The 20,626-nt window shown below is 47.1% G+C and overlaps 1 protein-coding gene across 3 annotated transcripts in view; it reads left to right on the top strand.

Moving 5' to 3' along the window:
• Positions 1-6,934, top strand: part of AMOTL1 (angiomotin like 1) — a gene marked incomplete at both ends in the record, with an annotated part of 170,384 nt that extends 163,450 nt beyond the window's left edge. For all 3 annotated transcript variants that reach the window (XM_080711646.1, XM_080711644.1, XM_080711645.1), the window contains 4 exons: positions 791-916; positions 2,163-2,389; positions 5,070-5,345; positions 6,828-6,934. In XM_080711646.1, the coding sequence (XP_080567772.1) occupies positions 791-916; positions 2,163-2,389; positions 5,070-5,345; positions 6,828-6,934 (736 nt within the window). The remainder of the gene's footprint in view (positions 1-790; positions 917-2,162; positions 2,390-5,069; positions 5,346-6,827) is intronic.
• Positions 6,935-20,626: the final 13,692 nt, after the last annotated feature.

The raw sequence follows: 20,626 nt of genomic DNA, 5'->3' as shown, positions 1-20,626 counted from the left end.
GCTGAACTTTCAGGCCAGAGCGTCTATCTTCTTCATTCTGCCCTGGTGCCCAGCATGTTTGCTACTCTGCAGTGACCTAAATCCTGGGCAGGGGCCCCTAAAACAAGAAGGGAGGCAGAATACAAAGGGGAAAGAAGACTTCAGCATGAGGCCTAGACTGATCTCAGTATGGAGCCATTACTCAACCCCTTATATTGTAAAATATTGAAATAGCTGCTTCATGGGTGATGCATAGAGTAGAACTTTAATTCTGATTGGAAATGTAAGATAAGGCAAGTATGAAGTGCATAAGCATAGAAACACCAACAAATATAATGACAGTGATAGTATCTATGTGCTAGTAGATTAAATCTGCAGGTGCCCCATCTACAGGTTCATAACACACCATACAGCTTAATACAAAATGTTCTTAGTAAAAGGAGAAGGGAATTTTTATGTTTGGACTTTATTTTGCTTTCCACAGACATTGCCTTAATTCTATTAAGGTGAGGGGGAGAATCGGCCAGGATTTAGGAGAGAGAAGGCAGGTGAAGGAGTTTATGGAGAGATTTCTGAGCACCATGCCTTTGATTACCTCTGTACAAGTGTTTGCACCATGCTGTCTATCAGCAGCTGATGAGACTGACAACCGAGCTGGGGAAGTGGGGATTGAGGCCGTTAGGATCTGGTGGAAGTTGAAGAGCAGATCTCTGTTTCAACATAAAAACCAGCTTCTCTGTTCTGTGTCTGTGTGTGTGTTGGAAGCAAGCAGCAAGGCTCCAGTTACCCAATGCCTGTCCTGTGTTCCCAGGGACACCACGATCATCAACCACTCAAGGAATGGCAGCTACGGCGAGAGCTCCCTGGAGGCACACATCTGGCAGGAGGAGGAGGAGGTGGCGCAGGCCAGCAGGAGATGTCAGGACATGGAATACACGTAAGGCACTGCCGCATGCGGCTGAGGCGCCAGGCGCTGCTCTGACCATTCACCTCTGACCTTAGCGGGCCACCAGCTGCTGTGGCACACGCACACAGTGCTGTTCACACTCTGGCTCTTTCAGAGAAGATTGCTTCTCTCTCCTGCTCTGCAGGCTTTGAGGAAAATCACACTTAAGCAAGTGGCAGCAGAGGAACAGGTACCAGCCTCTCAAGGGCATAATTGCAGGTCAGTGCAGACGCTGGGATGGAGGCTGAGTCTAATGATGGGAATTTTTTTTTTTTCTTGCGGTACTGGATGGAACCCAGGGGCATTCTACCTCCGAGCTACACCCACAGCCCTATTTTTTATTCTTTATTTTGAAACAGGGTCTCACTAAGTTGCAAAGTAGTAACTGAGGCTGTCCACAAACTCGGATTCTCCTGTCTAAGCCTCCCAAATGCTGGGATTACAAGTGTGTGCCACCACACCCAGCTAATGATGGGAATTTAGATATGCAACAGCCTTTCAGATACAGTGAGCTAGAAAAGAGAAAATAGGCCACCAAAGGTCCAAAGGTTTTTATATATTCCAGCCATAGATAAATTAGTTACTGCACCCCCATCTTAGTTAATGCACTCCTTTTATGGCCGCATGAGGTCTCCAGCAGGGTTTTTGACATCATGAAACTAGCCCCACTTGATTGCCTGAGGGTCTGTGGAGCCCTGGGAGTCTGATCTGTCAGGGTGCAGGTGTGTAAATAGGACCACACAGCTGAGCCATCAATAGGCTCTATGCATTACTAGTGCAGAAAGAACTCGGGTGTTTACTGGTTCTCATTTTTGGCCACTAGAAGGGAAAAGTCCCCTTCTTCTGGAGAATCAGTTAATCTCTTCCTTTTTCCATTAGAAAACGAAGATTGACTTTAGTTGGCAGCCACCATGTTTGAGGCCTCTGAGTTTTTGTGCTTCCATGTCACTCCCACTGAGTGTGGTCCCAGGGAGTCCCCGCGGGTGGTCATGGTCATTCCCACTGCACCTCCCAGAAGCCCCAGAGTCCCTTGCGGTATCACAGGAGGTGTACCCTTTTGTTCTGCTACAGAAGACCCACCTATAAGATCTGGAGACTAAATATTTGAAGACTTGTACTGCACTTGACTCTTTATTGCAGAATGTCAGTTGAAGTGCCTCGCACAGCCTGAGAGGAACATTTCCAGTTTTTCTAACCAAATAGCTTTTTTCTAAGACTGTTTTGTTTTGTCTTACAGTATTAAAAATCTCCATGCCAAGATCATAGAGAAGGACGCCATGATTAAGGTCCTTCAGCAGCGATCCCGTAAAGATGCTGGGAAGACGGACTCCTCCAGCCTGAGGCCTGCACGCTCCGTCCCATCCATCGCGGCGGCCACCGGGACCCACTCCCGCCAGACCTCGCTTACCAGCAGCCAGCCGGCCGAGGAGAAGAAGGAAGAGAAGACCTGGAAGGGGAGCATAGGTGAGCCCCGTTCCTCTTTCAGATGTGGATCCAAAAAGCAAAGCCACACAAGCCTTGAGAAGTGGCCTCTCCGCCACTCGTGTGACACAGGAACATCCCTGAATTGTGTCCCTACCTGAGTTCACGCACCTGTAAAATGGGAAGGAGAATAATCGCACTTGAGTTGTGAAGATTAAATGAAATAGGTGGAAGCCCTGTGTAAATTCTGCAGGCCATGCCTGCAGAGTAACTGTCAGTCTGGGGTTGACACATGTCAATGTTGTTGAAAGTAGAGGTGACACCACACAAATGTCCTAATGGAGAAGGTGTAGAGGAATGAGGCCTCTGCACTAGACTTTGCCCCAGTCAGCTGTGTGACCGCTTCAGCTGTGCAGCCGTGTCAAGAAAAGGAGGACAACGCCTGCCCTGCTTCTTCACCCTCTGGGGTGTGGTCTTAAGTGTAAAGGATTGGTGGTGGTGGTGAGTTTTGCTGTATTGTTGAGAATTCTGCAAGTGTGGTCTTGGCCAGGAGTGGGATTTTTGGAGTGAGGACTGGGCTCTGTGACTGGCTGGGCTAGTGAGCCTGGAGAGGAAGCAGGCAACGCACACATACACAAACACGTTACCCTGCACTCTGCAACTCCAGGGCTCTGGCCATTCTTTGATGCATGTCCCTGGCTCAGTGTGTGTTTTCTTTCTCTGTTGAACCCAGAGCCATTTCTCCCCAGTGTAGGACCCCAGAGGAGCCTGGCTGCTTTGTGCCAAAGGGGATAAGAGTTTCCATATGAACCCAGCAGAGTTGGGGAGATCAAAGGCTCCCAGCCAGCATATCTGTTTGAAGTCCCTCTGCTGGTGGCCTCAGCGGCCCCTGCCCTCATAGGAAATGCACTTCATAGAAGATGCGTGTGGGCAGCAGCTGTGGTCATCAAAGACAGTGTCCAGGACACAGCTCCTAGTCTATCTAAAGAGTGGGAAGCGATGCTCATTCAGGCCCAGTCAAGGAGTTTGAAGTGTGCTCAGCTCTGATGGTAACCAACCTGAGAAGCCCGTTAGATACCTACCACCAGACAGGTATCTTTGGTGTCTGTTCCCCGGGATTTGCAGGTCTAAGCCAGGCCTGGGAGCAGAGAACCTTGGCCTTAGGAAGGGTTCCTGTGTTGTCTGCAGTGGTATTTCTCCTTGTTACCGTAATCAGTGTCCATGTCTCACAAACACTGGGAGTTTCTCTGAAAGCCAGGCAGAGGTACCCATCCAAGGGCCACTGCACAGTCCCATGTTTCCACCATCTCTTGCCTGACAGAGGAGGAGGTGGAGGTGACAGCTCAGGGGCTCACACAGAGCCAGCTGGGTAGTGATTTAGTCAACCCATCAACTCCTCAAGAACATCCTATCAGACAAATGCAGAATTTAACAGGCAGGGCGATAAGGTGGAAAGAGTGTAGATTGTGTTCCAAGTCTAGCCCAGCAGGGTTTAAATCCTATTTCTTCTGCTTCTTAGCTGATAGGTAATAACTTCGCTGAGCCTCTATTTCCTTCTCTGTTAAACATAGGATAAGATCTCCCAGAAATTTTGTGAAATATAAGGTGAGATGATGTGTGTAGCCCCCACGCAAAGGCCCTTGCTGCTCAAAATGTGGGCTATTTGCCGGTAGCACCTGCATCGCTTGGGAGCTTGTGAGAACAGCAAAGGCTCTGACTCCAGTCCCTGAATCCAGTCTTCATTTTAATCCATAGGCACATTGCACTTTGAGAAGCATGCTGTAGACAAAGAGTTGCCCTGAGTTAGGAATGGGCACCTTGAAACAGCCCTGGCTAGGATACTTTATGAGTTGCTGGCACATTACCAAGTAAGTAAACAAATACTTGATTGTGCTTGCCAGTTTTCCTATAGGCCAGAGTTGTGGAGTTCTGACACTTCTGGGCTATATTTAAAAATAGAAAAGTTACCCCCCTGTCCAGCTTTGAGGGAAGGGTTTGAGGAAAAGGACACCCCAACCCATCAGGCCTCCCTTTTCCATAGCCAGCATGCCGTTTTTCCCACCCCAGCCTCAACACCCTCTGGAGAAGGACCTCCCAGGAGCCCAGCTGGCCTACTGCTTCTTAGGGGCCATACATAGCTCTTTGGGGGAGTAATTTGTACAACTCAATGGCTGTTCCAACAAGGGAATTTGTTTGTATTTGAACCAGGTCTCCAGGAGATTATCCATCTGTTCCAAGATGGACCAAGGACTTTCAAAAGATCAAAAGGCCTCTCTAGGACCCAGGAGGCCTTTGAGTTGCCCTTAAGCACATGAAACTACACTTCTGGCGAGCCCTTTGGGCCATGGTGGGTAAAACAAGGATGGCCTTCAGAAATCCTTGCAGGAGGCTCCCCACTCCTGCTTTCCTATTGGACACCTTTTTTGTACCATCCAGTAAATATTTTACCCTCCAGCTTATCAAATTATAACAGATTTACCAGACAACTCCTTTAGTCCTCCACAAACTACAATTTGTTTGTTTTTTTTTCCCCTAGAGAAGAGACTAAGTCTTTCACACATTTTTATTCCCTAAGTGTTTGTCATAAGTGGTTATTAAGTGTCTGGCGAATGAGTCCATCCATGAGTGAAGTGATCCTCATTCAAGAAGGAAACAATTTCCAAGTCTCATTTTAAAAAAGACAAAAAGAATATTACTGAAAAAGCTGTTCTTCTGCCCACAGGGCTGCTGCTGGGAAAAGAGCACCATGAACACGCGTCTGCCCCTTTGCTGCCCACCCCACCTGCCTCTGCTCTGTCCGCGACGGCGTCTGCCACATCGGCCAGCAGCGCCCACTCTAAGACAGGCAGCAAGGACAGCAGCACCCAGACGGACAAGAGCACCGAACTCTTCTGGCCCAACATGGCCTCCCTCCCCAGCCGCGGCAGGCTGAGCACCACCCCATCCAGCAGCCCTGTCCTGAAGCACCCAGCGGCCAAGGGGACCGCGGAGAAACTGGGTATGTGGTCCAGCTCGCCTGTACACGAGACCCCGTGGGACGGTGGGCCAAGGGACGGAGCCTGTTGCTGAGAGGGAGCAGGAGCACCAGTCGGCTCTCACTCAGGATCATGGTCGGCCCCAGGCCTGGGGTTGTGCGTGTTCTTTGTTTTCGTGGCAGTAAAATGTGTATAGATGCTCTGAAGTGATTCACACATGAATTGAGCATACAGCTTCAGTCCACCTTGATAATGCACCATTTTTTTTTTTTTTTTTTATGGTACTGGGGATGAAACCCAGGGGCATTCTACCTCCAAATTACACACCCCAGCCCTATTATTTTTATTCTTTATTTTGAAACAGGATCTCACTAAGTTGCAGAAGGTTTCACTAAAGTAGCTGAGGCTGTCTATGAATCGTGATCATCCTGTCTCAACCTCCCAAATTCTGAGATTACAAGCATGCATCACCATGCCCAGCATAATGCATGCTTTCTAACTAACCCTTTACCAGAAAAAACAGACCCACTGAGAGCTATTAGGGAATTAGTGTCCTCCAGGACCTCTGGCTGCTAGTGTGAGGTCCATGAAGGCTTCAGGGTGAGGACGTTGCCTTCAAGGCCTTGGGCTTCAGTGGACAACATCCTATGGAGAGAGAAGAGTTTTAGCTCAGAGCTGGTTAAATTGCAGCATAGCCAGGGCTGACGAATTGTTTAAAGCACTTAAGACAGCTTGAAAGTGAGCTTTGCAGCTAATCTAGAAGTATTCAGGGGGAAAGTAGATGCATCTTGGACTAATCAAGAGGACAAGCCTTTTCAAAAGGAGCACCTTTTCTGGTGGGGGCTCATTAGGTAATAACTGTTTCTTCCAAAGAAGTGGACTTTATTTTCATCCTCCAGAACAGACAAGTTGTTTTTTGGGGTGGGGGATATATTTTCAAATAAGGCAGAGAATGTGTAAAAAGTGCCTGGCTGAGCTGGATGTGGTGGTGCACACCTGTAATCTCAGTACTTGGGAAGCTGAGATAGGAGGAGATCAGGTTGGAAGACAGTCTCAGCAACCTAGTGAGACCCTGTTTCAAAAACCAAAATAATAAAAAAATTTAAAAGGCCGGTGGTGTAACTCAGGCAGAACATCCCTGGGTTGGGTTTGATCCCCACTGCCACCAAAAAAAAAAAAAAGGTGCCTGGCTGGTAGTGAGCACATGAGTTTTGAGTAGAGGGAGAGTGGGTGAGAGGTCTCCTACACAAAGTCTCAGTGTGATCCTTCCCAATTTAATCTTTTCCATCACCAACCCAGCTGATTTTATTCATATCTGAGTCCTGGCCCCATCATTCAGTCTTCGCCCTGTGAGGCAAGTTCCATGTGGCCTTCCTTCCACACACTGTGCTGAGTGAGACTCCTTGTGAGCCAAGGCCACTGAAACTTGTCCACTGTACAGCTTCTAAAGCCCGGGCACCTCCCTGCAGAGGAATGGCTGCTGATACTTCCTCTCTATTTGGCAGAGAACTCTCCTGGCCACGGGAAGTCACCGGACCACAGAGGCCGTGTCAGCAGCCTGCTGCACAAGCCTGAGTTCCCGGATGGAGAGATGATGGAAGTGCTCATCTAACTTTGTCACCCGTTGGATTTCATTGTGGGACACTGACAGACAAGGAAACGTGACAGAGAGAAGAAAGATCAGAAAGGTTGCAAATGGGAAACCAGGAATGATGTGAAGAAAGATGTCAAATAAGAACACTTTTTATAAATGTTAAAAACAAAAACAAGAAACCTATGTGAGTGCAGAGAGAAGAGAATGCTTTGGATTTTTATTGCAGAGAGTGGAAGGGAGAAACATGTAGGCTTGAATACAAAGTTAAGAAATAGGAAATGGGCTTTTTCACTGCACGGAAATTATATCTCCTGGAAGGCTCTGTGTACTCTCTTTCTTTGGTTATAAACAGATAAACCTGAGCAAGGGCCTTCCTTAGGATATCCCCACTTTCCTTGACTCTCAGCATGTTCGGTTTAAGAAAACCTCTAGAAATCTCTAGAGCCATTCTTGGCATAATACAGAATCACGGTGCCATCATGGGGTGCCCTGTAAGTGTTTGATGGTGCGGCAGTGAGAAGAAATGTTCATGGGTGATGGGGAACCTCAAAGGTGCCCTTTACCTAATTACTTGTTTGGTTTGGATTTTCAGGAGATTGTAGGGCTACTTAGCTTTTCTGAATTCAGCAGTATTTTCTGAACAGGATGGAAGTATTATGATCTTAGTCTTTACCCTCCTAACTTATCTGAGTTTATCTCTGCTTTACATTTTTAATTTTATTTTTTTGATGTTTCCTCATCTTTTGAGGTTTTTGTTTGTTTTGTTTTGTTTTGTTTGCGGTGCTGGAGATCAAACCCGGGGTCTTATCATGCTAGGCAAGCACACTACCATTGAACTACATCCCCAATTTTTTTTTTTTTTTTTTGGTTTGTTTTTAATGAGACATGGCAGGTTCTTTGGGTGTGGGACTTAGACAGCAGCATCTGAGCTGTCATCATCCCCTCTGTTATCTAATAATGGCCAGCAGGAGAGAGCCAGTGCTGACTTCCTTGCTGCTTCCTCCACCCGCGTAATTGAGCTGGCGCTATGAATCCCGTTCTGACTGACAGCTGGTGCGGTTCCAATGAGGCAGTAGTGTCCGCAGGTCACTTTGACATCCTGCATCGGGATCATGGCTCTTGATTTTTTTCTCTCTCACATCAGCTGTCTTTCAAAGAGCCTCCTATTTCCACCCCATGGTTCTGTTAGGGTAAGACTTTCAGAACAACAGCACTACAGGGAATGGATGACAGTTGTAAATGGTTGTCTTGTTGGCATCCAGAACCCAGTCAGGAGCCCTGTACCTTTTTCTTGTTCCTGGGGCTCAGGAGGATGCTCCCACTCTCCTTCCCTCCACCACACTCCTCTGACTGGTTCGTTGATGAGTATGTAGACTTCCTCCCTGTGTCAGTTTCTCTCTGCCATGAATTCGCTTCCTCACCCGTCAGGCCAGTATGCGTGCAGTGTGGTCAGTCACGCGGCAGCTCGAGACCATGGAAAGGAGTGAGTGAGGCAGTGGGCCCCCACCTCCGCTGCCACGTTTCACATAGGACTCCACAGCACTGGCTTCCTTCCCTTACAAACCCAGGAGGCACGCTGGCTTAGAAAAAGAAGAAGAGGAGAAGCTTACTGGCTATCAGATGTTCTTGCAGAGTGTTGGATGTTTCTCCCAGGTCAGCTGGATCCATGTTTTCCCTTTTTGTTATGCTTACTTCAGAGAAGAGGGGAGAAGTCCTAGGTCTATGACTTATTTAAGTACCTCCTCAATAAACACTAAAGACAGTGCTACTCAGGAAGCTTTGCTTGGGTAGCTGAATTTAGTACCTCTTTTCAGCATATAGTGAGGTTAGAACATTCTTATATTGAGATGGTAGAAGGAACACCAGTGGTGTCTCTAGCTCTCTAGACAGGAGGAAATCAGTGGCTTTAACCAACAGGCCTCTGAGCTGTCTCATAGGACACTGTGAGTCGGAGCTGAGCCTCCAAGCCCTGCTGTTCAGTGGGCACCGTGCCTGTTGCTCTTGCTTATTACCTCCCGCAGTCTTGTGTTGAGCATCAGAGGAGGTATGCAGAATGGAAACTGAGGCAGCTCTGAGCGGTGAACACTGAGCGTGCCCCATGCCCCAGAGTGTGGGAAGAGTACATGGAGGCCTTTTCAGTAGAGCATGGGTTGAAGATAGTTAGGGTGGGGATGGGTCAGAGGGATCCCACCCCAATTTCTGTTCCCTATCACTTTTCATGAGGGATGTTTGGTTGATGGCAACTAAATCTCTTAAGGACATTTGGGTCCCAGTTAACATGGGGGATATACCAGAAAGGAAAGTGTCTAGACATGGAAAGCAGTCATCTCTGCCAGCACCACTACTATGCCTGAGCCACCCTGAGCTTGGGCTGTCTCCCCAACAATGGGCAAGAGCGAGAGCCGCAGCCCAGTTTCTCCCGAAGCCTGGTCTGTGAGTTCCAGATGCCACAGTGGCACCCTCGGGCGTGAGGCTTGCTTGCTCTCTCCGGGGATATCAAGCATTTTTCTGTTACAATGCAAATGGAGACGTGACTATCTTCCAGAGCTTCGCTACAGTTGTGCTGTGGTTTCTGCCATCTTTTCTTCTCCTAACCTACCAAGCCTCCTCCTTAAGAAAGGGGATCTTGCAACTTGTCTGTCGTCTTTCATGGGAGAGCTCCTGCTGAGCCAGGACCTCATGCTTTGATCACCATGACATCTCGAAGCCCAGCGTGCCTATAGGGGAAAGGGAAAGCAGGTGCTCAGCACCCACTCTGAGTTGTGAGCAGTTTACACTATCTCGTATCATGTGATTTTTTGAGAATAGTGCTTGCTATGTCTTTCAATACTGACTATACAAGCACTCTACTGACTTCTTGTTTTAATTAGTCCACAAATCACCTGGAAACCAGGGGCAAGTTTTCTCTCCTGACTGCAGGGATACAGAAGCTGGCTCCGGAGGGCGAGTCTTCCTCAAAGCCTCAGAGCCAGAAGCCAGGATTGAAAGCAGAAGCTCAAAGAGGAGCTTAAACCACAGACTACACAGCCTGAAAGAGGGCCTACAGCACTACATCTGAGCTCTCTCTGTTTCTACTTGTGATGTGTTTGCATGCGCGCACACACACACAGGTGTTAAATTTTGGGGGGTCTAAGAAATAGGACTACACCTGGAACTCCTAGAATTGTCACGAACACCAGGCATAGATGGAAATATTTGTGTTATTAATAAGCACAGCTTCAAAAATATATCTAAAAAAGTACTTCTGGGCTGGGGGTATAGCTCAGTGGGAGAGTGCTTGCCTAGCCTGAGAGGCTTAGGTTCAAACCTTAGCACCACAAATAAATACTTACACATTTTCCAGAGGCCTGGACTTCTTTAGAACTTCCCAAGGGTATCTGATCATTGAATCTGAAGGTTCTATTTCAGGGTGAAGGGTGAAAGCTTTTTGTGAAAGTGTTCCAGAGTAATTGGGCTTCATCTTTGAATGGGTTATCTGGTCATTTCTGTGTGTTGCCAGGGTATGGTATGAAAAATTAGAAGTCTTTAGGATCAGGTCCCTTGACACTAGACAGTCGCTAAACACGTGGTTCTGTACATCAAATAAACAACATTACTTTCTTGGTGGTTCCATATAGCTACGATGACAGGAAAAACACATTATTTTCCAAAAATGTCAGAGTGAGTATAGAACACTTTTTTAGTGCTTTCTTCTCTTGGTGTTGCTTTTGCTTCCCAGAGCCTGGTGGCCAGTGGTGGGGGAGTTCACACGTTTACACCACGCGTGTGGGGCAGGCTGCCTAGTTCATCCCAGCTTTGTTTGGGAAGGCAGGAATGGCCGAGTACCCTTCATTCCAGTCCCATGAGGGCTGCCCTGTGGAGCTCATGTGTAAGTTTGACTATACAGACCTAGTCAAACAAGATATAGAGACACTTGCTCCAAAAATGCCCTCAACTTGGAACAGAGAATTTTGTGATTGTTTTGGGCAGGAAATAGGCTCTCAGAATGCCCCTTCAGGAAGCAAGCCATTGCTCCTTTCTGCTCTCACCTGAGTCGGCCCTTCACCACCTGCGTCCTCATGATGCAGTAGCTGGAATTCCTTTATACCAAGTGCCAGTGGAATGGGAAATTCTCCTCCTCAGCAACTCTCTGAGATATGTGAACACAATCTGATAGGGCTAAGGTCCTAGGAAGCAGTGAAGAAGAGATTGGGGTGTATAAAACTTCTAGGCAGGCGGCTCACATGTAGATGGCAGGAAGCTATGCTGAGCAAAGGTTCGTTTTCCAAAACTAAAGCCCTGCTTCATGTCTGCACTTGAGCAAGTGTAGCACATTTCTCTGTGTTCTCTGAATCATCGTGCATGCCTCTTATGCAAAGGAGTCTCATGGCCAATGTAAGTGGGATCTCATGAATGTTCTTAGTGAAATCTTTGAGAAACCAGTGAGTATCCACCAATTGCTTCCCCACATCCCAACACCTGAGACAGCCATGGATGTTGGTTTTCTTTTTTTCTCTTTTTTTTTTTTCTAATTATTCAGTGTGTTTCAAATGTCTTCATTTGAGGTGAGGATTGTTTATGCCTTTGTCTGTGCTGTGTGGCTCCACAGAGATGGGCAGAGCAACTAAGAAGTTACCAGAAGCTGGTCTGCTGTGAGTTAGCACACCAAGGTCAGCATTTCAGTAAATGAATTTCTTCTGGAACTAATGAGCAATTTTTTTTCTCTTACTTTTAAGTAGTGTACTCTTTTCTTATTTAGAAATTTAATGATATATTAAAGTGTGTATATGTAATTGCATACATATGAGGTATGAATTTCTTAATATTCAGAAAATCCAAGTGTTTCATCTCACCCCACCTTGCTTAAAAGGTGTGGCTTTGGGAGACCTTTGTACTGATTACTGCAGTGCTGCCCAATAGTGAAGACATTTTGGGAATTCTTAGAAGTGGCCTTCAAGGCCTAGCATGTCCCTTTGATTCCTTTAGAGGTGTGAAGTCTCCCTCCTATGAGGATGGACTTAGGTTTTGGAAATAATCCCAAGTCATTTATAACACAAATGAATGAAGAAAGATGACAGTTAAGGTAAGTCACACCATTTGTTTCTAAAAAACAAAATCCCTGAGTGTCTTGGAAAGAGTCTTGGGATTCTGAGCCTCTGACAATGACTGCTCAAGGGAGGGCCGTACTCAGTAGTTAATGCAACTTCTAGAAGATTCTTTTTTAAAAACCTGTTCTCTTGCCATGCCTCGTATGTGTTCACATCTTTGCATACACTACAGATGTAAATGTATGAACATCTGGTAGGTATTCTGTAAAACCAAGTTATACTTAAGTGCATGTTATCGTCAATGTATACTGTGACCGAGGTGTTTCTTTGTCATGGAACTTTTGCTTCTTTGTGGAATTAAATACTGCCCTCTGTATAAGGCGGTCCATATACAGCCTTTTTTCTTGTATCAGCTCCTGAAGTTCTGGTGCCCGTGTTGTGTTTACGTGTGACATTGTCTAGGCTTCTGTTCATAGACACCTGTGAGTATTTATTACCAAGCAGAATGTAAGCACATTTATCCACGGTGGTTCTATTTAAATCAAAGTGTGTTTCCTTGTAAGGAGGGACAGTGGTGCCTCCTCCTCAACGAGGCACTTAAGGGAATCCATAAAAGTCTGGGACCCAAGGGCGAGTGCAGGCACCGAAGCCGGCCCGGAAGATGACAGGCCTCACGCGTGCTGCTGTGCCGCTGCCCTCCGCACCTGCTGTGCGTCTGTGTGTGTCCCTGTGCTTGGCCGCGCGCTGTGTTCTGCCCGGTGGCCTCCGGTATCTTGAGTGTAACCTTTTATCATCTTTGCTTTGCTGGTCTGTATTGGGGGTGGTGTACAGCCAGATGGGTCCGTGTGTGCAGAGTTGGGGGAGTCCGAGAACACGGTGCGTCCCCCACAGCAGATATGGATACTGTTGGTCAGCCAAAGATTTTCCTATTCTTTGCTGCTTAAACTTGTGCCTTAATATTGTATATAATAAATGGATAAAATGGTAGAGTGGCTCTTCTTTCCCTCTTACTTACACACAGGGTGCTGGGTACGAGGTGGGTTTCACTGCACCACGGGGACACCGCTCTGCGTGCTTTCCTGCAGAGGCCTGGCTCCCCCATGGGCCCAGCCCACACTGACGCAGAGCTCTCCACTCTGAGGAGGAAATGAGTCATAGCAACACTTGCAGCCCACACTCCGAGTTTATTCCTCCAGATAAATGAGAAAGGAAGCTTAGGGAGCCTGGGTCAGGGGCGGGGGATTGCATGTGGGCATCCATGTCGGGGCTCCAGGATTCAGAGTCTGGAAACTGAGCTCTGCCTCAGGGATGCTCCCCAGCAGCTGGACCCTGAGGACCGGCTGGGGTCAGAGGTGCCTCTGCACCCATAATGGACGTAGGGGATGATAGCTGCTTTGTTAGTACCACAGGGTCGTGGGATAAAGGGGGTCATTGGTAGAAAGAAGTCACATGATAAATTTGATGGCATTCAGGCCAGGAGCTTCAGGAGTTTCCAAGTCAAAGCCCCTGGGTGGGATGGTGGCCCTGGGATCCCAGTGCTGAGGAGGGGCACTACTCTCTGTTCCTTCTCTGGCTGCCCCTTTTTTAGAAGCCTCTCTTTTACCCTCCCCTGGTCACAGCCTGGGAAGAGCTTCCTAAACGTGAGCAGGGAAAGTGAAGGATGTGTCTCTAGTCCCCCGTAAACACTGGCGTGCTTCACATGCATTGTTTCAGTCCTCAAAGGGATAGTCACAATCACACTTTAAAAACTGGGTGCACAATCTGGCAGGGTGGGGATTTGAACCAGGCTGTACCTGCCCCAGAGCCTGCGGACTTGTACCTGGGGCCTGGATGTAGAGGAGCTCAGACTATCTGCGTGGCTTCTGATCTGTCCCGCCTGCAACCCACGAAATCTCCCAGGGGGACTTTATTTTTGCATGCCTCTGACTACGACTCATTTAGCATATAGACAGCATGTTATGCATATATATGAATGTGTTACTATGAATCTCGTTATCATATACTATTCAAATGCACCAATAAAAATTATGTATATACATATAAATACAAATATATACATATATAGATAGATCATCTTTGCAGCACCCAGCCCCCTCCAGTCAGAACTACTCTGGGAAGATTGCTGGAGGAGCCATGTGCATTCAGGGCTTGGCTTAGCACCTGCTGACTACCTTCTCCATCTCCACTATAATCCTGCCCTCACCCAGTATTTCTTGCTCGTGTGAGGTGCCCCCACCCCAAGCTCTGGCCTTTCTCTTGGTCCTTCATACCCCACAGGAGAGATCCTCGGTCCCTGCAGGATGTGTCATGTCAAGTGGCACATGTCATCCTGGCCTGAAGGAATGCTGGCCTCTGCTCAGGACCTGGCTGGGCCTCGGAGGGCTGCGAAGAATGGCCATGCCTCTTAAGTTCCCTGGGCTCATTATAACTCACGAGTTAAGGCACAAATGAGAAATCCAGAATAATGAAATTCCTTCCTTAAGACAAACTCTATGTTAACAACATGCAAGGGGTTTTCTGTCACTGAAGAATGTTATGTTTTATCATTTCTATCACCCTTTTATCAAGCATGGCATTATGTGTCTGACATGCTCTCCATATTTGCCTTATTCCTAGGAGGCAATATCCAATACCATATTCAGGTGAGCAAGAGCTCCTTCCTCAGGACAATTCCCTTTCTAGACTACTGGGAGAGGTATATATATAAATGATTTTAAAGACTGAACCTTAGAAGGAGCCAGAGAGAAGGATACCAAGTGCTGTGCACATGTATGCCCCTCTCACACTGAACTACATCATATGAGACTATAAGGCACCAATAAAAGTGTGTATGTATACACACACACACACACACACACACACACACATATATATATATACACATATAGATACTATATATATATATAGTATATATAGTACTATATATAGATACTATATATACACACATAGATATTTAACCTGGAGCCTCTTCAAGTCCAAAAGGAGACCATCCCCACTGGACGTGGAAGCCTATCCAATGGTGGTTGTGCCCACATTCCTGGATTTTTTTAATGTGCCCACAGAATATAAGGCTCACAGACTACATTGCTGAGTAATTTGTAGACTAATCGTGTCAACTGTAAAAGCTAATGTGTAATTTCATGTCCTGATTGGTTTTGCCCTCTGCATGTTTGAGGGAAACAAGACCTAACATTTATTGAGTTGATTTTGGAATGTTATTTCATATGAAGAACACAGGAAGTGAGTCTTAGGACACATTTTCAACCCTGTATCTCAGATGAGGAAACAGGCTCAAGAGAAATGAAGTACGGGCATGGGCATGGGCGTGGGCGTGGGCATGGGCTCCAGGGCAGATCCCAGGCCTGCTGTTTCCAATGTCCCTCCTTCCTCTGTTCATATCTTGTGGCCTTTGTCATTAGGTTTGTCTGTTGTTGTTTTCAGTACTGGGGATGGAACCCAGGGGCAATCGACCTCCGAGCTACACCCCCTGTCCTATTTTTTATTCTTTACTTTGAAACAGGGTCTCACTGAGTTGCAAAGGCCCTCACTAAGTAGCTGAGGCTGTCCGTGAACCGTGATCCTCTGGTCTCAGCCTCCTGAATGCTGAGGTTACAAGCGTGCACCACCACGCCCGGCTGTCATTAGGTTTGTTTTAACAGTTTGGTTTGAACCTAGGCTTGGTCACTCTGAAAGTCAAGACTTTTCTGTTATTTCTAACAGAAAAGTTTTGGATGCTTCAGTTAGCTCAACTTGTAGTAAGCCTCTATGGTCAAGTCTAATAGAAACTATAAGACAGGCACATAAAAAAAAAAAAAAAACTGGCAACTTGTTCTTCCTTCTTAGAGAATGTACACCAGAGGTGTATCTAGACATACCTCTTATACTCTTGCCACCTCAGCATGTGGAATAATCTTGGCCACTGGATCCCAGCTTTGCATTGCATCCCAGCCTCAGGGCATCAGGGTGGACATCCAGCCTGGTGAGAACAGAGGGCCCACTGGACGTGCCATTGGCAGTCTCACAAATGACACAGAGAACCAGGACTGGATCTGTGCCCTCATTTCTGCTATCCCTGCCACCACCAGGGGGCGACCTGCTGCCCTGCTGCCCTGCCCGGGCTTTCCCAGTGGGGTTCTCTCCCTTCCCCTTTCTCTGTTTTATTTATTTCCATGATCTAGTTTTACCTGCAAGTGGGTTGGTTGGAGGCAGCAAGCATAGAAAGTACATTTCCTTCCTTCCTTCCTTCCTTCCTTCCTTCCTTCCTTCCTTCCTTCCATCCATTCTTTCCTATGTGTTACTTGAGATTGAATCCGGGGCATTCTACCTCTGATCTATACCCTCAGCTTTATTTTTTATTTTTATTTTGGAAACAGAGTCTTACTAAGTTGCTGAGGCTGGCCTCAAACATGTGTATTCCTCTTGTCTCAGCCTCCCAAGTACTGGAATTACAGGCACCCAGCCTTTTACTTTTTTCCCCTCCATCACATCACCACTCCCCTTCTTTATTGGATTCGCAGACTCAGGGTTGGGTGCACCATACAGCTTGCCAGGCAGGTATAACCAGTGCTGTACATCAGTAGCAAGCAAGCAGTAAGCACAAAAGGCAAAGCCAGCCCCTGCTCAAGCGTTATGTGCCTCTCAGCATTGCTCTGGAGGAGAATGTGGACGCTCAGTTCATTAGGGCTTCCAGTAGAAAACACACAAATCCACCGCCACCCATGTATGTTTTCTGTGGAGTAATACTCTGCATTCACAGAGCGGTATTTCCCAGCCTGTGCACAAGGTCTGTCTCTAAAGGGCCCAAGTATCTTTCATGCTATTAACGCTGCCTGTGGAAACAGCTAGGAACGGATGGCACGGTTCCTTTATACAGAACTGGAGAAAAAAGAATAGAGACTACTAGGTGTGCTGGTGCATGCCTGTCATCCTAGTACTTGAGAGCTTGAGACAGAAGGATCGCAGGCTCAAGGCCATTCTCAGCAACTTAGTGAGGCTTTCAGCAACATGATGAGACCCTGCTTTTAAATAAAATAATAAAATAGGACTGGGGTGTATCTTGGAGATACAATGTCCTGGGTTCAAGCTTCAGTCACACACACACACACACACACACACACACACACACACACACACACTGAGTCTGAACATGTTCCCGTAGGGTAAAATGGCAGCAGAGCTAGATTAGAGCAAGGCCCTTTTGCACCCCCTTTCTGTGGTGCTTTTTGGGCAGGGGGGCATCTATGCTAATGCTATCTGAGTGGTCTTCTCAGAACCCTGCTCCCTGCCTGTGGATCTAAACTGAGAAGTGGGGTGGGGGTGGGTTAGGATCAGCCAGGAAGCCACATGAGAAGAGCTTCATTCTAACGAGCTTCCATCATAAGTTTTACATACATTTTCCTATTTATTCACCTCTCTACCTGGGGAGGCAGGCCCCTGTAGAAACCAACCAAAAAATGGAGAATGAGATGAGGTGCTGAGGGAGGACTTTGCAAACACAGTGCAGCAGCAGCATGGATGTTGGCAGGAGCTGGAACCAGTCAACCGCTGCGGAGAGTCCGGCCCACAGCACTGCGTCCTGCAGAGGGCGGGAGACCCTGGACTTTGACCATAGGAGCCATCTGTAGTTCCCAGCAGCATCTTCCCACTTACTACCTTCACTGCCAGCCGAAGCCATTTCTGCTTTGAGGGGGAAAGGGGCTCTTTTGTTATACAGAGAAAGGCACAAATGCAAAGAACTGCTTTAGACTGTGAGCGAGACTTGATTTTTTTTCTTTTTACCAGCTAAGCCCGTCTATAGCTTCTGTCATGCATAGAAATGTCCTGGGTACCATTTCTTCTTCTCCTCCTCCTCCTCCTCCTCCTCCTCCTCCTCCTCCTCCTCCTCCTCCTCCTTCTTCTCTTCTTCTTGCCTCTCCTAGGATCAGTAGGATCCTAGGAAATCCAAGGAATCTCCCCAGAGCCAGAATAAAAAGAGGGTTGAGCTCCCCACAAGGGTTTTGTAGACTTCATGAAAGCTTTTATAGGTATGTTCAGAAGAATGATAGGAAGCCAGGACCTAGATCTCTTGGATGCCCCTGCTCTTTGTCTAAGCCACTGAGGGGCATCCATCATTCCATCTCCTAGAATGCCCATCACCCTCCGTCTTCCTTTAAGCCTCTAACCACATGGTTAAACTAGGAGCTACCATCTTCTTATAGACCACACCTGGCATCTGCTCCTACAAGACCCAGGCCTCGTCCTCCATCGCTCCCCTCCTCCTTACTGCAGGCAACACAAGTGTCTATGCTGGACCATCCCAGGACAGAGACCAGGCTCCTGGGCATTCTGCATCTCCTCCACTCGGAACTTTCCAGCTTGAACTGGTTGCAAGCCTTCTGTGTAGAACAGCTGGGCTCAGCTGTACGGAAGCAGGACCGTGAGAGAACACAAAGAAGTGGTGTGAAGAGAGACCAGGAACGTCAAGGCTCGACTCCTGCCCCGGCTCCCATCGTCCCCGCCCCAGGTGCACTTTGTCCTTCTGTGAACTCAGCGCTGTGAACAATACATCTCTGCCTTTGCCTGAGCTTGTGAGTTGGGCTCCCCATTTGGTGCTGGAAGGGTCCTGAGTAATGCAAGCACAGAGTATCCCTGGGCTCAGCCGAGCGGCCTCCATGGCCCGCAGTAAAGATAACCAGAGAATACGAGTCATGTCCTCATCCCTCAGGACCTCATAACACCTTTCTTACAGACACAGACATGACTGCTGTGTGCTGCTCCCTACTGTGAGCTCTCCCACGGCGACGCAGTGAGGTCCGGCCCTGCGCACGGCCCCTCCCATCTACATTACCAGCTCCTTAGGCTTTCTGTCACTGAGACCTGCTTTCCTGATTCCTGTTGCTTTCCTTGCTTAGACTATTTCCTTTCCTTTTTAAAAACAATTTTAAAAAAAGACAACTAAAGAATGTCTACATGCCTGATTTTAATAGCCAGCCTTCCTCCAGGAGGCCGTGTGCTTCCCAAGATTCCGATGACAGGGAACCAGCTCTTCCCACAGAGCATTTCAAGAAGGAGATTTGACAGTACCCCTGTGTACGCACAGCTTTCAAAGAACACATCGATTTCGTGTTCTGAAAACCTCTGTTGCTCCTTTTCTTACCTCTTTTGGACTTCACTAGCGTCTCTCTCAGTGGATCCGAATGTGGGCTGTTTTTTTTTTTTTTTGACATTTGTTTGCAAATTCAATTTTATCTTTTATCTTTTCCCATGGATTTGAGGTGGCCAACAGCAAAGCAAGCACACGTATCCAAAAGGGATATGATGTGAGACTGTAATGCACTAATAAAAGTACATTAAAAAATAAGTTAGTAAGCCGGGCGTGGTGGTACACGCTTGTAATCCCAGCATTCAGGAAGCTGAGACAGGAGAATCATGATTGGAGGCCAACCTCAGCTACTTAGTGAAGACCTTTGCAACTCAGTGAAACCCTGTTTCAATATAATGAATAAAAAATAGGGCTGGAGGCATAGCTCAGAGGTAGAATGCCCCTGGGTTCCATCCCCAGTACCACAAATACCACTACTACGACGACGACAACGACGATGATGACGAAGAAGAAGAAGAAGAAGAAGAAGAAGAAGAAGAAGAAGAAGAAGAAGAAGAAGAAGTTTGTATAACTACAATCAGTATGGCAGTTCCTCAACAGACTTGGAATGGAACCACTGTATGACCCAGCTATATCATTCCTCGGTATCTTTCCAAAAGAATTGATGTTGGGATACTATAGTGATACATGCGTGACCCTGTATATAAAAGTACAATTCACAATAGCCAAATATGGAACCAACCAAGATGTCAGCCAACAGATGAACAGATAAAATGGGGTATATACACACAATCTAGTTTTATTCAGCCATAAAAAGAACAAAATTATGTCATTTTTCAGGAAAATGGAACTAGAGAATATTATGCTAAATGAGATAGCCAGCCTCAGAAAGTTAAGGAGCATACATTTTCTCTCTTATGTGGAAACTAGAGAGAAAATAGGAAACAAAATGGACTTCATGAAAATGAGAGAGACCAATAGTGGCAGGGGGGGTTGAAAGGAAGATGGGAAGGAGAAAAAGAGGATCGAGGAAGGAAACAATCCAAATAATGCTATATCCAGATGTGAAGGCGTCACTGCCAATCTCACTACCATGTGCAGGAAGGGAGGAGAGGGGAGCAGGGAGGGATGGCGAGGGATGACACCCAGCGCTGTGTGTATCACTTTGTTTTTTGTTTTGTTTTGTTTGTGGGTCTCGGGATGGAACCCAGTGGCGTTCGACCTCCGAGCTATACCCCCTGCCCTATTTTTTATTCTTTATTTTGAAACAGGGTCTCACTAAGTTGCAGAGGGCCTCACTTGAGGCTGTCTGAACTGTGATCCTCTGGTCTCAGCCTCCCGAACGCTGGGATTACAAGCGTGCGCCACCACGCCCGGCTTCGCTGTGCGTATCGCTTTGAACCTCACTGTGATGTATAATTACGACGCACCAATAAAAACAAAAATAATTAAATAAAAAAAATGTGTTGAAGCCTTTATGGGGTAATCAGGATGAGCACTCACTCCCTTTCTCTCAGTCCCATAGATGCTAATAACGTGTCCTATGGTATCTTAAGGAACAGAGCAGTTTGGTATCATGGTGTGAGTGACATGCTACCATTC

This window comes from Muscardinus avellanarius (assembly GCF_963383645.1).
Source record: "Muscardinus avellanarius genome assembly, chromosome: 1".
Classification (NCBI taxonomy): domain Eukaryota; kingdom Metazoa; phylum Chordata; class Mammalia; order Rodentia; family Gliridae; genus Muscardinus; species Muscardinus avellanarius.
Note: the sequence above shows the minus strand (reverse complement) of the source record. Positions and strands in the feature narration are given on the sequence as shown.